Here is a 15,115-nt window from a genome sequence, read left to right as displayed (position 1 = left end):
CCCCTGAGTAGCTGGGATTACAGGCACGCGCCACCATGCCCAGCTAATTTTTTGTATTTTTAGTAGAGACGGGGTTTCACCATGTTGACCAGGATGGTCTCGATCTCTTCACCTTGTGATCCACCCGCCTCGGCCTCCCAAAGTGCTGGGATTACAGGCTTGAGCCACCGCGCCCGGCCACATTTATTGTCTTTCACAGTTTCTATGGGACAAGAATTTAGGAGTGGCTTTGCTGTACAGTTCTCACTCGGCTTTCATGTGGTTGCGGTCAAATGATAGGTAGCATTGGAATTGTCTTGAAGGTTTCTTCACTGATGAGTCTGGGCTAGGAAGACTTAAGTGGCTGGGGACTAGAATAGCCAGGGATTCTGTAGCTTCTCTTCATCCCTGGCAGTCTCCCCAGCGTGGTGACTTCAGGCAAGCCAGACTGTTTTAATCTGGTGGCTCAGGGCTTCAGAAACACATGTCCAGAGAAGGAGAGCCCAGCAGAAGCTGCACTGCTTTTTATGACGTAGTCTCAGAAGTCACCTGGTATCACTTCTGTCACAGTCTGTTCATCAAGAGAGTCACAAAGGTCTACCCAGGCTCAGGAGGAGAGAACAGAGAGACCCACCTGTCAATGAAGGAGTGTCATTATTGCATTGTAAGAGCATGTGGAATGGAATCTGTATTGGAGTGGCCACTGCTAGAAAATATAGTTTGTCATAAATGTAAATATTTTTGTGGGTGTGTGTGGTTTGATTTGTTAATTTCAGTTGAATGATTTATGGTCCTCATCTGTAATATGAGGGTTTCAACCAGCATAGTTCTCTAAAGCTTCCTTCTAGCTTTATCATTCTCTGATTCCACTGATAGTGCAGGTGTGGCAGGGAGTGTTGAGTTGGCAGCTGCTCAGCTTTTGTAGACATTTCTGGGCACATCATCAGAAGAGTCAGCTGGGGTACTTAGGGGCTGTTGGACTCTCTTGCTGGCCTCACACACTGAAAGACCTGGCACTTCAGTCGCCCTTTGTGTTATGTTTCTATAGCTAATCTTAACTGGGGGCTGCTAGTGGTGGGGTGATGGAATAAAACAATGATTTAAACCAGAAGCTGTCCATTATCATAATACAAACTGAGGAAGGGAGAACAGCCAGGCAGGATTATATTTGACCTGCCTTCCTGAGTGCTTCTTCTCATTCTCTTTGGCCTTTGGAAGATTAGGAAGAACAGGAAAAGAAAGGAAACAGAAAAGAGAACTCTTTGGTATGATTCCTCTGTGTCTGTTAAACAGCTCCCATATTTGATCCTAGAGGGGACTTTTTTTTAGAAACGAATGGACTGTTACTCAGGGGGCTTGGGTTTGGGATCTCGTTGTAATTACCATAGAATCTTCTGGGACTAGCCTGGAGGCAGGTCTTTTTTGTGTGTGCTAAAACTCGGATTTATTTCAAAGACACATATCCAGAGAGGGAGAGCCAAGTGGATGTGTTGTTATTAGATGTTACAGGTATCTAAGACAGTTGACAGAACATAGAACATACCACACATAACAGGATGTCTTTTTGGAAATAGTTCAGTCGTCCCGTTGTCTCTATATAAGAGCTCAAGAGGTTACCCTGCTTTACTATTGCTCCATTGTTAAGAGAACCGGGGCATAGAAGGTAAAGCTTTGAAGATGGTAGAGGCCTAGACACCCATCTTGCACCCAGGGACACGGTAGTCCTGAGAATAGGCTAGTCACCAGTACAGGGGATGTAGTTATTTAGTGGCAGAACCATGCCAGGTTGTTGGGAAAATTTTCCTCATGGATATCCAGCATATAGTATATAATCTCTGACATGCGCTTTTATTTCAAGAGTTTAAGTTTGTGTATGTGGATATGTAAACTTTCCTTTAAAGTATCACACCCCTTACTCCTCTGAGATGAGTAAGTACAAAAGAGTGTTTTCTGCACTGAGAGTCCAAGCAATTAATCCTATTTTGAAATCTCATTTACTTCTCCATTCTTCTTTGAAAAAAGAAACATAAATCTAACATTGATTTGAAATTTTGTTTCCATCTTACCAAACATGTATTATGTTCTAGGGAAAACCCTAGGACCAAAAACAATTCCATGCAGCCATCCAACATTATATTGCTTAGTTACAGTTTGCTAGGGACTCTGAAGATTACAGAAGACTTGAAATACTCAACTGTTGCTGGAAAGGAATCCGCAGTATGGTGGAAGATCTATAGACCTTTTAATGGCAAAAGTGCTTATTAATTCTAGTTGTAAACAGGAATTGTTGTTTTTCTGAGATGGGAGAGAGAGCAAAGTGGACTCTATGTAGGGATAGAATTTAGACTGGAACATGCTTCGCACAGTGCCTCGTGCTGTGCTCTTTGCAGTATCTTCACTAGAATTAGCACTCAATGAATGTTAGTTGAATTGATGCATTTGAATAAGCAGAAGTGAAGAAGGGACATTCTAGATTGGGTAAGAGAGAAGGGCATTGGTAAAATCCCAGAGAATGGAATCAGGATGGGGTATGGCAATAATTAGCTTTGCTACATGGTGGTACAGGTGATTGGGAACCCAATTCTGGAAGCTGTTAATTAACTAGCAGACCGATAGTTTGGACGTGCTAGGAATTGTCACAGGTCTTCAAATAAAACGATACATTAATATACAGAATGCCCAGAACTGGAATGTTGTGGGGTGTGGAGACACACTGAGGCCGGGGAGGAGACCAGTGCAGCCACTGGCATGACGTGACCCTCTAGTGGTAGTGCCCCTGCAATAACAGAGGAGCATGCTGAATAGGAAACTCCATGAAGAATGAGTGACTCATGGTGACTGATGGAAGGAGTGGGAACAGGAACAGAGAGCAAGCCAGGCATGTCTTCCAGGAGGACTCTGCTGCAGCTGACAGAAATAGGGCCACAGGGAGCTAAGAGAGGCCAAGCTGGCTTGGTGAGCGAAAGGCTGAGGAGATTTGAGGTGCTAGGCCCATGAGGTTAAGAGAGACATTTTAAACTTTATAAAGTAAAAAAGTTACAGTAAGCTAAGGTTAATTTATTATTAAAGAAAGGAAACATTTTAAATGTTTAGGTTAATTAAGTATGCAGTGTTTATAAGACTGTTGTGGTACACAGCAGAAGTCCCCAACCTTTTTGGTACCAGGGACCAGTTTTGTGGAAGACAGTTTTTCCATGGACTTCGAGGAGGGGTGGTTTCAGGGTCATTCAAGCACATTACATTTATTCTCCACTTTATTTCTGTTATTATTACATTGTAATATGTAATGAAACAGTTATACAACTCCCCTTAATGTAGAATCGGTAGGAGCCCTGAGCTTGTTTTCCTGCAAGTGGACAGTCTCATCTGGGGGTGATGGGAAACAGTGACAGATCATCAAGCGTTAGATTCTCATAAGGAGCATGCAACCCAGATCCCTGACATGCGTAGTTCACATTAGAATTTGTGCTGCTACGAGAATCTAATGCTGCTGCTGATCTAACAGGAGGTAGAGCTCAGGCAGTAATTTGAGTCATGGGGAGCAGCTGTAAATACAGATGAAGCTTTCTCACTTGCCTGCAGCTCACTTCCTGCTCTGCGGCCCAGTTCCTAACAGGCAATGAACTGGTAGTGGTCTGTACCCTAGGGACTAGAGACTGACCCTTGTCTTTTTTTTTTTGTTTGTTTTTTTGAGACAGAGAGTCTCACTCTGTTGCCGGGCTGGAGTATAGTGGCGTGATCATGGTTCACTGCAACCTCCTTCTCCTGGGTTCAAGCGATTCTCCTGCCTCAGCCTCCCAAGTAGCTGGGACTACAGGCGTGCATCACCACGCCCAGCTGATTTTTGTATTTTTAGTAGAGACGGGGTTTCACCATGTTGGCCAGGATGGTGTCAATCTCTTGACCTTGGGCTCTGCCCGCCTCGGCCTCCCAAAATGCTGGGATTACAGGTGTGAGCCACTGCACCTGGCCATTCAATTTCCTATCTTAAGGTATATGTGGAAAGAAGTTTTACTTGTCCCAATAGTAACATAAGGGTAATAGGGCTGCATCTTAACCTACCCAGTGTAGCACTGGGTCTCCCTGTGGCATGTATGGACTTTCATGGCATGAGTTAATACACAGAAGTACTTAGCAGCTCATACTCTATTACTATTGGCATGGCTTTTGTTGTTAGAACTGGACTTGCATTCTGGCCCTGATGATGATTAGGTGTGGGATGGGCCAGGATATTTAATTTACCTAACCTTTAGTTTCTTTATCTGTAGAATGAGTCCAGTGACACTTAACTTGAAGAGTGTATTGTGGCAATTATCATACTTGGGCCACTACCACTACCACTTCCACTCTGTACAGAAGCCTGAAGGCTTTGGGAAACTCAAGAAACACTGAAATATCTCAGTCAGTTCTCTGGGTTCATGAGTTGCCGCTTTGGGGAAGATGTGACTGATGGGCTGTCCGTGTCCACGTTGGGATGGTGATGTCCTAAAACCATGGAGGACATTAGTCTGAATAGAAAGTGTAGGTGCAAGTCTGAGCTAGGGTGAAATGTCAGATCTAGAGAGAGATTTGAGAATCATCAACAAAAACGGGATGATTATTTTAAATTATCCTATTTCCTGCCTTTAAACTCTAACTAGTTTTATTACACTATTAACTAGCTCTCCTGGAATAATACTAGTAAGTACAAAGCGTTTTTAAAGTGGAGGCAGAAATCGGGAGCAGCATACACTGGAAATCTTGGAAATGCCCATCACGGCTTGCTGGCAGGTCTCCTCCCAGGCAAATTGGTTCTGTTACTATTTATTGAAAAAGTAGTGCCTTACTCAAGTCACCCTTTCATTAAAATGTTAAATATGTAAAATCAAAACGAAATGATACATCTCAAAGCAGTATCAACAGTAAAGCTGCAGAAGGGAATGTGTTGTAGATATGGGGTGACAGGGATCTGTAAGAAACAGGATGATATGGAGGAAGTATAGTTCTCGTCCAGTGCTTTCTCAGTGAGAGCCAGCCTCATGTAATGCAAATGTTTGGAAAGGCTTTTATTTCTTCTGCCTGACATCTGTGTTCCCTTTTTTCACCCTACCCCTCCTTACCATTTAACATTTAGGACCTGCCTTTTCTCCTGCTACTCTGTGTCTTCAAGGGAGCTGTGGGTCTGTTCCTCTTCCTCATTGCCTCTGTGTCTCCTGGGGGAGCTATAGTTTGCTTACTTGCCAATCTGTCTGTTTTTCTATCCTCTGTGAACCAAGAAGTTATTAACATAAAATTTTGTGCAGAAAACAGGGTAAAACAGAAGGAGCCATTTTCACAGTGGGAATCATTTTAATACCTACAGTGTTTTCCAAACAGTTATGTAAGAGGACTGAGTAGACGTCGCTTTTCAGAAGTCATGGTGAGTTTCTGACTGTGATGCACTAGTTAAAATTCACCAGAGGGAGTTAATTTTGAAAGCTCTCAGCCAGGGGTTAATGCAGAGGTATCTTTTAGCCATTTTTGTAGCTTAGTCCCTGTCTCCTGCTTTCTTGCTACTACAGACAGGGGTCAGGTCCAGCACCAGGGATGGCACCAGAATGAGATGTGCTGGGAGCTTCACGTGTGGATGAGGGGGCATTCACACACCTCACCCTCTGAAGGGTTTACTCTCTGCCCAGTATTCTCTATCCACACATAAATTTTTTGGGGAAACATTATCTTGGAATGCAATCACAGGCAGCAGCCACATCCTCACATTCCTGGTCTGTACCTTCAGCTCCATTCTTAGGCCCACCGTAGTTCTGAGGCTTCCCGATTGTTTCCACTGGTCTCCTTTGACCCTCCCCGGCCGGTTCAAGGATTTAGTCACATATGGTTACTTTTCCCACCTGTAAGATGGGAATAGTAGTAGCCTCTGCCTCATAAGGTTGTTGTGATGATTAAATGAGCCAGTGCATTAGAGCCTTTAAGACACTGCCTGGCACTCAGTGTTCGCCATTTTTATTGTTCTAGGGTGATGCTTGCCTACCTTTTTCATGCCATGATGTGTGTAAAACAGTGCCATTTGTACTCATCAGTAGGTTAATGGTGACACTGCTTGTACCAGGCCCATCTGCCACCCCAAGGGTAGAGAGATGAGGAGCAGGATCTGGGCAGACTAGTGAGGCACAAGGCTTGGGGAATATGAGACAGGGGGTAGGCTCAAGCAATAGCACAAGGAACTTTTGAAAACATTAATTGAATGCATTTTGACCTGATTATTTTTATTTTTATGTTTTATTTTTTTTTTTTTTTTTTTTTTTGAGACGGAGTTTCACTCATGTTACCCAGGCTGGAGTGCAATGGCGTGATCTCGGCTCACCGCAACCTCCGCCTCCTGGGTTCAGGCAATTCTCCTGCCTCAGCCTCCTGAGTAGCTGGGATTACAGGCACGCGCCACCATGCCCAGCTAATTTTTTTGTATTTTTAGTAGAGACGGGGTTTCACCATGTTGACCAGGATGGTCTCGATCTCTTGACCTCGTGATCCACCCGCCTCGGCCTCCCAAAGTGCTGGGATTACAGGCTTGAGCCACCGCGCCTGGCCTTATTTTTATGTTATTCTTATTTTTATTCTAATATAGCTGTGTCTAAAGTAGCTATGTCTAAACAGCCATTTCAATTTTTCCTTTTTGGAACAGTGGAGCAGAAGACTAGATCACATGGCTTCCAAGTTTGAACCTTGTGTTCTTTCCAGTGTACCAAAAATGCAAAATAGAGCTTTCCAGCTTCTATTAAAACCCAAGGCTAGTAATGCTGGGTTTAGGTAACTTACTTTTTTTTAAGCCAGAAGTTAATTTTCTCTACTAGGGACTTGTAGGTAGGTAACTTTTGATGGTGATATGAAATTTCAGCTCAATAATGGAAAACTATAGCAATCTATCCGAAAATTAGGGCATAAAATCATAAACTAAGTTGTAACACAAAGCAACAATCTCCTTGCCATAAATGAATATATATTTATATTTGGATCTCATCTGGCTATGGGGATACAGAAACAGAAAAGGACTTGTTTTGTGTTCCCAAGGAGCAGCACACAGTAGGGTTGGTTGGGCATGAACACACCAGAGAAACAAGTGACAACATCCCAAGATCCTCAACTTATGCATCTGAGAGTGGGTGGGCTGAGCCAGGGAGCATGAACAGCAGAGCTGCCCAGGCCTGGCAGCAGTGGCCAAGCCAGTGACTTGCCTTCTATATTTCCTTCCCCCTTTACCCTTGGCATCCTGCTAGTCTAATATCTATATGCTGGGAATGATAGAAAAACTAATGGACATAGAAATAATTAATGAAACCTCAAGTTTCAGCACTGGAAATGCCAAATTTCAGCTCTGTTTCTGTTAAGAAACAGACTGTGTCCATGAACTTGCATTTAGAGGCTTATAGGGCCTGTTGATTTATAAGTCAAGTGTTAATTGTTAAAGTCTTAAAAACTTCAAGGTCTTCATTTGAAGAGAGATGAATTTATAGAGGGAAAGGAGACAACCACACCAGAAGCCTCTTGCACATGTTGACCCCTTCCAGTCATTGACTACTGTGAGTGGTCGCCTTTGTTTCGATTTTCAAGTCAACTCTACATTTCTGGTAAACCACAAGGTAAAGGCTGGTCTCTGAGAAGCAGATGTTTTGCTGGTTTTGAGGCCTTGTGGCTTTCCATAGAGAAGTAACAGTACAGGCCACATGAAGCTTTTACTTCCTCTTTTTTTAAAGTGGGGCCGAGGGTGCTTTGCTCTTGATAGCACTGTATTTGATATACATTGACAGCTGTGGTGGGTTTGTATTCACCACCAGATGTCAAGTTCATATTTCTGGAAGTAATTAGTTTGAGATACCTGTAAGACGTTCAAGTTGAGTGTTCCCAGTGGACTTGGACCATGGATTGATTTAGTTTTAGAAATACCAGTGAGAATTGCGATGGATATTTAGAGCCAGAGGAACAGTGGAGATCATATGGGGAGAGGGTGTAGCGAGCAGAAAGCCCTAGGACAAAGCTTTGGGGAGACGTCAGCATTTACAGGTTGAGTAGAGAATTAGGCCAAGTGGTACGAGCAAAACTAGGAGAGTTTGGCGTCTCGGAGTCAAGAAGTCAGCTCTGTTAGGAGAGTTCAGAATGAACCTTTCGACTTTCAGCAGTGCTTTTCCACTGTGACCACCCTAGTATAGGCCCTCGTTATCTCATGGTTGGTCTCCCTTGTCCAGGTGTGGTGACTCACACCTGCAATCTCAACACTTTGGGAGGCCAAATCGGGAGGATTGCTTGAGGCCAGGAGTTTGAGACCAGCCTGGGCAATATAGCAAGACCTCATTTTTAATAAATAAATAAAATTTTTAAAAGGGGACAGAAAATGTGCTGAGCATTAACTGCCTAGTGCTATATGGAGGCACTAGGTATAAGATGTAGTTCTTTTCAGAGTTCATGGACTTTCTGGGTAAACAGGCCTTATACAAATAAATAAAACAAATGAGAGAGTAACTGGACATTTGGTTTCACTTGGGAGTAGGAGAGATTTTGAGGCTTGGGTTTGAGGTAAACTTAGAGGTACCTTACCCACACTCTGGAGTTGAGACAGAGGCCCCAGTTTGGGCCAGTTGGCATTATTGGATGTCTGGCTGGAAAGGTGGGCAGGGCCTGGAGGGTCTTGAATTCAGGGCTAAGGACAGTAAACACTGTCCTGCAGAGACCACCATGCTGTTCTTAGGTAGAGGCTGGGGCCAGAAAAGGGTGGGACTCAGGATGAAATCTATAGTTTTGAAGAATTCCTTGGCAGAGGCTTCTAAATGGCTGGATGGGGCAGATGGTTAATAGACTAGTTATTAGGAGAGAGAGAGAAAGGTCTGGCCTGGGACTGCCACTAGCATGGGCAGGAAAGTAGGGCATTGAAAGACCCTTCTTAGGAAGAATATTGAGGACTTGGATGATTTGATATTGGACCCAAGAAGAGGAAAGTACAGAGTCATAGAAAATGTTAACAGAAAAGAGTTACCTCTGTAGACACCTGCCTCTGTTTTACAGAATGTGGCAGTCAAGTACGTGGATTTGAGGGGGCTTAGTTTGAATTCTGGCTTTGTCTCTGAGGAGTTGATGTGGTTACCTGTCTGTGCCTCAGCTTCCTTGTCTGTGAAATGTGGATAATAATTATATTTCCTTCTTAGGTTGTAAAGATTTTGAATTAATATATACAGGGTTCCTGGCATATAGTAGGTGCTCACTAACTACTGGTTGAATGGATGATGTTCCAAGGATTACATCATAATAAATGGAAGAAACAGGATCTGAATTTGTTTGTCCAATTCTACCACATTGCCTTGATGTTCCAGAGTCAGCCTTTCTCACATGCCGCCTTCATTGTGTAGGCCTATTCTACTGGATCTGTTAGGTGTCACTCGGCATCACACCCACATTCAGATTGCATGGTCCTGGCATTCCACAGCCTGGCACACTCCAGATTGCCTGCCTCAAGTCTGTGTAGACTCTGTCTCCCATAACCCACCTCCCATTCTCCGCCTCTGACCTTCATGGAGGGCCCACCAAGCCACCTCCCACCTCTGTGACAGCCGCCCACCCCTCGTGATTTGGCTGATGTCACTGCCTTGGCGAAGGGATTCTGGACTACTACAGACCACTGCTGCCTTTTTGGGTCCCTCGCTGCACTGATGAGCTGCACCTCACTTATTTATGCTTGGCCAGATACATCTCAGAACGTTCCGTAATGACTTCACACATATTTATCTTAACCTGCAAAAATGAACCACAGTTCAATAAAGGTCCTTGGCAACCTTTATTATCTTCCTAGGCCCCTCTCAGTGCTAGATGCTCAGTAAATAGATAACTGAATACTTAAAGAATGGAATTAGAAGCAGGAATTCTGGTGACTGAGGTGGAGTTGCCAGTATTTCAGGTCCCCATCTCACACCTGGACTGTGTCACCAGCCTCTTTAACTGGTCTGTCCCTGATCTACACTTAGGCCATGCTGACACTGGCACAGTCCTCATCCAGCCTTTTCATGGAAAGCTGAAGCTTCAGCCTCTCTGCCAGCCTACAATTAGGAACTCTTCCGTGCAGCCTGAAGGGCTCTCTGCAAACCTGATCCTTGCCTGCCTCTTTCGCCTTATCTGCTGGCACTCCATTCTGCACACCCTGTCCTCCTTGCAGTTCCCAGAATGTTCTCTGTGCATTTCCTGGCTGACTTCTGCGGAAGCCCTGCTAGAGCCCACCTGGCAGGCTCAGGCTCTTCCTTGTCACTTCCTTTAAGACATCAGCAAGCAGAGTAAGTTGCTTCCTCCTCCAGGCTCCACCCACCACCCTTTGTTCCTCTGCTGTTTTTCTTGCAGGCCCTAGGATTGGTTTGTTTACCTGTCTGCCTTCCTGGGCAGACTGCAGCTCCTTGAGGGCAGGGCCATCTTTCTGCGCCTTCTCTCCCGTGCATATGCTTTGTGCACGCAGCCCAGGATGCCTGTTGATCATATAAACGCTACTTTTGTCAAGTAACAAAGGTCACTCCTCCTCACACTAGAAGGGAGCTTGCTCTTTTTATGTGCCTTGACAGATTTTTCCTTCAAACTGTATGAATTATATTGCAAATTGACAATGATGAGTCATATCTCAACAAGAGTGAAATTCAAAAACGCAAACCCTCCACTACTGGAAGAGGAAGCTAAGTCTGGCCCTTCACTGAATCCGCCCGGCGGGTCTCGAACACAGGGAGTGGGAGGGACCCTCTACCCGGTGGGCAGGTGATTTATTGGCTGGGAAGCTTCCGTGGTGATTTAGTTGTGAAGCAGCGCCCTAGGAAGTGCAGGCTAATGCCTGGGCCGGGAGGGAGCGGCCGCCCACTATCGCGGGCCGGAAGGGACCGCGAGGGTGGGGGGGAATTCGGGCCAGCCCCCAGTTTCGCCGCTGAGGCGGGGCGGGGGCGGAGGGCGTGCGTGCGGCCGAGGTGCTGCCAACCTTGTCCATCCGGAGTGTGGGCTGGAGACCCAGCAGCCAGGGAAGGGCCCCAGCCCCATGGGCGCCCTCTCCCAGTGCTCGCCGCGGTAGGGAGGAAGTTTCTGTGCTTTGCTGCCTTGATGTTCTCCTGTCCGGAAGGAGGACACAAATTCCAGCACCTGGGGCCCTGGAGGCTCTGGCCGCAGGGCGGGGGTCGGCCTGGGGGAGGGTCCGGGGCCGGAGCGAGGGGCCCGGGCCGGCGGGCGGCAGTGCGGCGGCGATCCAGGCCGCCTTTTGCAGCCGCCCGCGGCCGCGCTGGGCTCTGCGCGCCGCGCTCCTGCCTCCTCCCCCGTCGGCGGCGGCCCCAGCCCCGCGCCCCCCGCGCCCCGCGCCGCGCGGCCCCGCCGCGGTCACACGCTGAGCCGCCCGCGGCCGCCTCCGCCCTGCGCTTTGTGGAGCCAGAGCCCAGTGACAGGCGGCGGCCTCTCGCCGTCCCGGACCCCGGGAGCTTACCTGTGGCTGCTGGAGTCGGCCGCGCAGGACCAGGCTGGGAGCCCCGAGGTGGGGGCTCGGAGCTGGGAGCTGCCCCCACTGAGGCGGGGAGGGGTGCTTGGGAGGCTTGGGACAAAGTGAAAGTCTCTGGGCTGGGGTTGGGAACGAGTCTGAGACTGCTGCAAAAATGGGGGGGTGCGGCAAAGGGCGTCGGGAGGGCAGAAGGGGTGCTAGTTATTCTCTGGTGGTTTGGAGTGGCTTTTAGTGACGGATGGCGGGGCAGGCTGGCTGGGATTCAGGCTCCCGGTGGGCTTCTGCGGTACCGGTGCCTTCCGGTACCTCCTGGCGAATTCCTCGGATTAAGGAAAGCGGCCTTTTAACCCCCTAGGGTTCCCTTCGGGAGAAGAGTCACCAGGTTTGGTTCTATTCCACCTTTCTGCTCTACACTTCTGGGAAGCTTGGTTCTCAGGTGGGAGAGCAGTTGTGTTTTATTAAAACATGGAGCATATTTATTTTTACCTTCGTGCACCAGAATGTGCCTGGTGGCAGAGGGAACAGATTGCTTCTTAGTCTCAGACGCAGGACGTCCTTCTCTTACGGGCACTGTCCAGCTTGGTGGGTGGGATTGGGGTTCTGATGAAGGTAGTCTGGGCCTGCCCTGGCCAGTGGGTCTCAGCTGAGCTGCTGACATTCTCCCAGCCTCGTCAGTATTCCCTAGCCGAGAGTTTTTTGTGTGGTTGTTATTCTGCTGATTGTAGATGTCTTTGCTTTGCTGACATCCTGTTTTGTTTTTGGATTTTACATCCCATTTGTTTCTTTTTATCACAGAAACGCTTCGTTAAGGGACTCAGGCAGTACGGGAAGAACTTCTTCAGAATTAGAAAGGAGCTGCTTCCCAATAAGGAAACAGTGAGTACAATTGGACTTTATGTAACTTGATTTTTTCCTCTTTGCTCCTGCTGCTTCTCCACATTTGATCTTATGAAATGGTTTCCTTTAACCCTGCGCTGTGCTCAGTCTCGGGCTAGCCTCCAGAATTCTCTCGGTTTTACTCCCTGACTTTTAATTTGAGTTCATGATTTTAGATAGTAAAGTGACAGATTATGCTTATCCGCCTGAAGAACATAGACTTCTGTTGTCACTCTAAGAACAGAAAGGTCTTTGGGAACAGAGGGTTAGTTGTGGGGGAGGGATTGTTGGAGAGTTAACATCTAATTTTAAACACAGTGGCTGAAATAGGAAATAGCATTTATCACTAGTTTGAGTTTGGTAATTGGCACAAGTCATCAAACCAGAGGTTTGTAGCTTATTGTACTTTGAGTTCTGTGGGGACTTTTTCCGTTTTTAAATGTTGCTCTGTTTTGAAGAGTAGTTTTTAACTCTTTAATATTCTAGCCATAAAAGTTTGCACTTTCCACTGAACAGATACACAAGGAGATCTTATACGTTGTTTAATAGGAGCTTTACAAAAAATTACCTTGTATTTCACAAAGCTTGGGGAGGGGGCAGAGCTGACAAATACTCCCCATAAACGTGAGATAGAAGGATTTGCTGAGGAAAATCCAGAGTGAAATTATATAAAGATAATGCTGGGAAGGGGTTCATTCTCATTTCCCTATAGTTGCCTCCTTCCGGTAGTGTTGAGGCAGGTGGAGAGAGAGGCGTCCCTCTGGCTAGGCCAAGGGATAGGGCAGATGGCATGGAGTTGGACCAGCCACTCCACTGACTGAGGGCCACGGGAGGACTCAGTGACCAGAAATGCTCTTCAGGACTTTGGGAGGAGCCATCCAAGTTTAATCTGCCTAGACATTGAGCTGCTTTTTTAGGGAGTGGAGGTGGAGATGGATGGAAGAATATCTACTAGAAAAGCTGGGGCTGGAGGGAATTTGGGGTTGTTTTTTTTTTTTTTTTTTTTTTTTTTTTTTTTTTTTTTTTTTTTAGTTTTTTTTTTTTTTTTTTTTTTTGATTTCCTCTTGCTTAATTTTGTCTTTTTTAAAATGAGCTGTTTTTCTGGACACTTTTAGTATATAGTACTTCAAGAACAGTGATAACTCATGGGGAAGAAAGGTTTTGTGATTTCGAGTATAGTCTTGTATATATAAATGGATGATTTGTATCAGCCAATGACAAATTTATTATGCATCTCACGTGCTAGGATGGATCATATTGAGAATGGTAAAAAACAGAGAGAGGAAAACCTGTTTATAAACATTAAACCAAAATGTATTATGAAGTCAATCTATATAATCAACGTATTTCTTACCCTTCCCAGAACAGGTTATGTTGTTATTTAATATGGAATATTTAAATATGTATTTTAAGTTTTGGGGTGAATTCAATGATTTGAAGTTTGATATGATTAAAAATTAAAATGCCTTTGCCTAAGTGTAGTAGGTTTGGTTTGGTTCAGTAAAAAAGAGATCAGTGAGTGGATTTCCCCTGAATATGTGATTGTCCAGATTGTAGCCTCTCAACTTAAGTTGTCTTTGCTCTGCTAAAAGTTGCAAACCATGAAGAATTTAATACAGAAATCTCTTGACAGTTATTTCATATTTCTATTTTAAAAAGTAAACTTATAATTGCAAGATTAAGCATTACATCTAAAATCTACCATCTGGCATTTGGAAATGCCGGGTAATTTTATGTAGTGTTTTATCTTCGTAGTGAAAGCAGATTTGAGTAACCTTTAACCTAGGTAGGCTGTTTTACTTTGTTTTTCTTTTTGCTCTTGATTGTCCCTTCTTATTGATGACGTGTGATTCAGTAAATAAATAGCCTTTTTTCTCCTTTAGAGACGTTCTCAGTACACCAACCTTTTGAGCTAGTTCTCTGGTTATTTTTTCCAGCAGCCTCTTTCCTGAGACCTTTCCCCATCACTCCTCCACCTTCACAGTTTCCCACCTTCTCCTCCCTTCTGTGGCACCCAGCAGTCTTCCTATTTTCAAACTCTTCATCAGTCACCATCATCGGAACGAATGGGAGAGTTGTTTGCAGCAATGGGGAGGATTTATTGTTCCTGACATTTGCTAAATATTCATGGTGTCCTTGCTGTCTTTTGCATTGCAATGGAGGAATTTGGTAGTAGGTTAAATGTGTAAGTATTGTAATGAACTGGGAGAGGCACTCATCTTGTATTTTCTTATTCTCTCTAGTTATCAACATAGTCAAGCTAATCATTCACAGCCCACAGGGAGAGGAGGGCAGAGGTCATTTTTTACTTTTTACTGCAGAAGATAAGATTTGCATCTACCACTGTTCTTGGTTCAAAACTTGCTGGGTAGAATTCTTATGATCATGCTCCTTTTTACAGCAGAGCCCTCTAATCTAGATACTTTTCACATTCTCTTTCTCTCTCTTTTTTTTTTTAATGGGACAAGATCTAGCTCTGTTGCCCAGGCTGGTCTCAAACTCCTGGGCTCAGGTGATCCTCCCCACGCTACTATGCCTGAATTACATTTTCTTCTGTCTACAAGAATTTTTTTTTTTTTTTTGGAGACAGAGTCTTACTCTGTCACCAGGCGCCAGGCTGGAGTGCAATGGCACAATCTCGGCTCACTGCAACCTCCACCTCCCGGATTCAGGCAATTCTCCTGTCTCAGCCTCCTGAGTAACTGGGACTACAGGTGCACGCCACCACGCCCAGCTAATTTTTGTATTTTTAGTAGAGATGGGGTTTCACCATGTTGGTCAGGATGGTCT

The 15,115-nt window shown here is 45.3% G+C and overlaps 1 protein-coding gene across 9 annotated transcripts in view; it reads left to right on the top strand.

Moving 5' to 3' along the window:
• Positions 1-15,115, top strand: part of RERE (arginine-glutamic acid dipeptide repeats) — a 468,771-nt gene that overhangs the window by 387,467 nt on the left and 66,189 nt on the right. For 4 of the 9 annotated variants that reach the window (XM_017498335.2, XM_037727827.1, XM_017498331.2 and 1 more), the window contains one exon: positions 12,245-12,325. In XM_017498335.2, coding sequence (XP_017353824.1) covers positions 12,245-12,325 — 81 coding nt within the window. Of the gene's footprint in view, positions 1-9,763; positions 10,266-10,788; positions 11,151-11,280; positions 11,486-11,804; positions 11,886-12,241; positions 12,326-15,115 lie in introns of those variants that run through there. The other 5 variants (XM_017498339.2, XM_037727829.1, XM_017498338.2 and 2 more) reach the window with 5 other exon arrangements.

This window comes from Cebus imitator, unplaced genomic scaffold (genome assembly GCF_001604975.1).
Source record: "Cebus imitator isolate Cc_AM_T3 unplaced genomic scaffold, Cebus_imitator-1.0 Scaffold240, whole genome shotgun sequence".
NCBI classification, from domain to species: Eukaryota; Metazoa; Chordata; class Mammalia; order Primates; family Cebidae; genus Cebus; species Cebus imitator.
The sequence above is the reverse complement of the archived record's forward strand: the minus strand, read 5'-3'. Positions and strand labels throughout refer to the sequence as shown.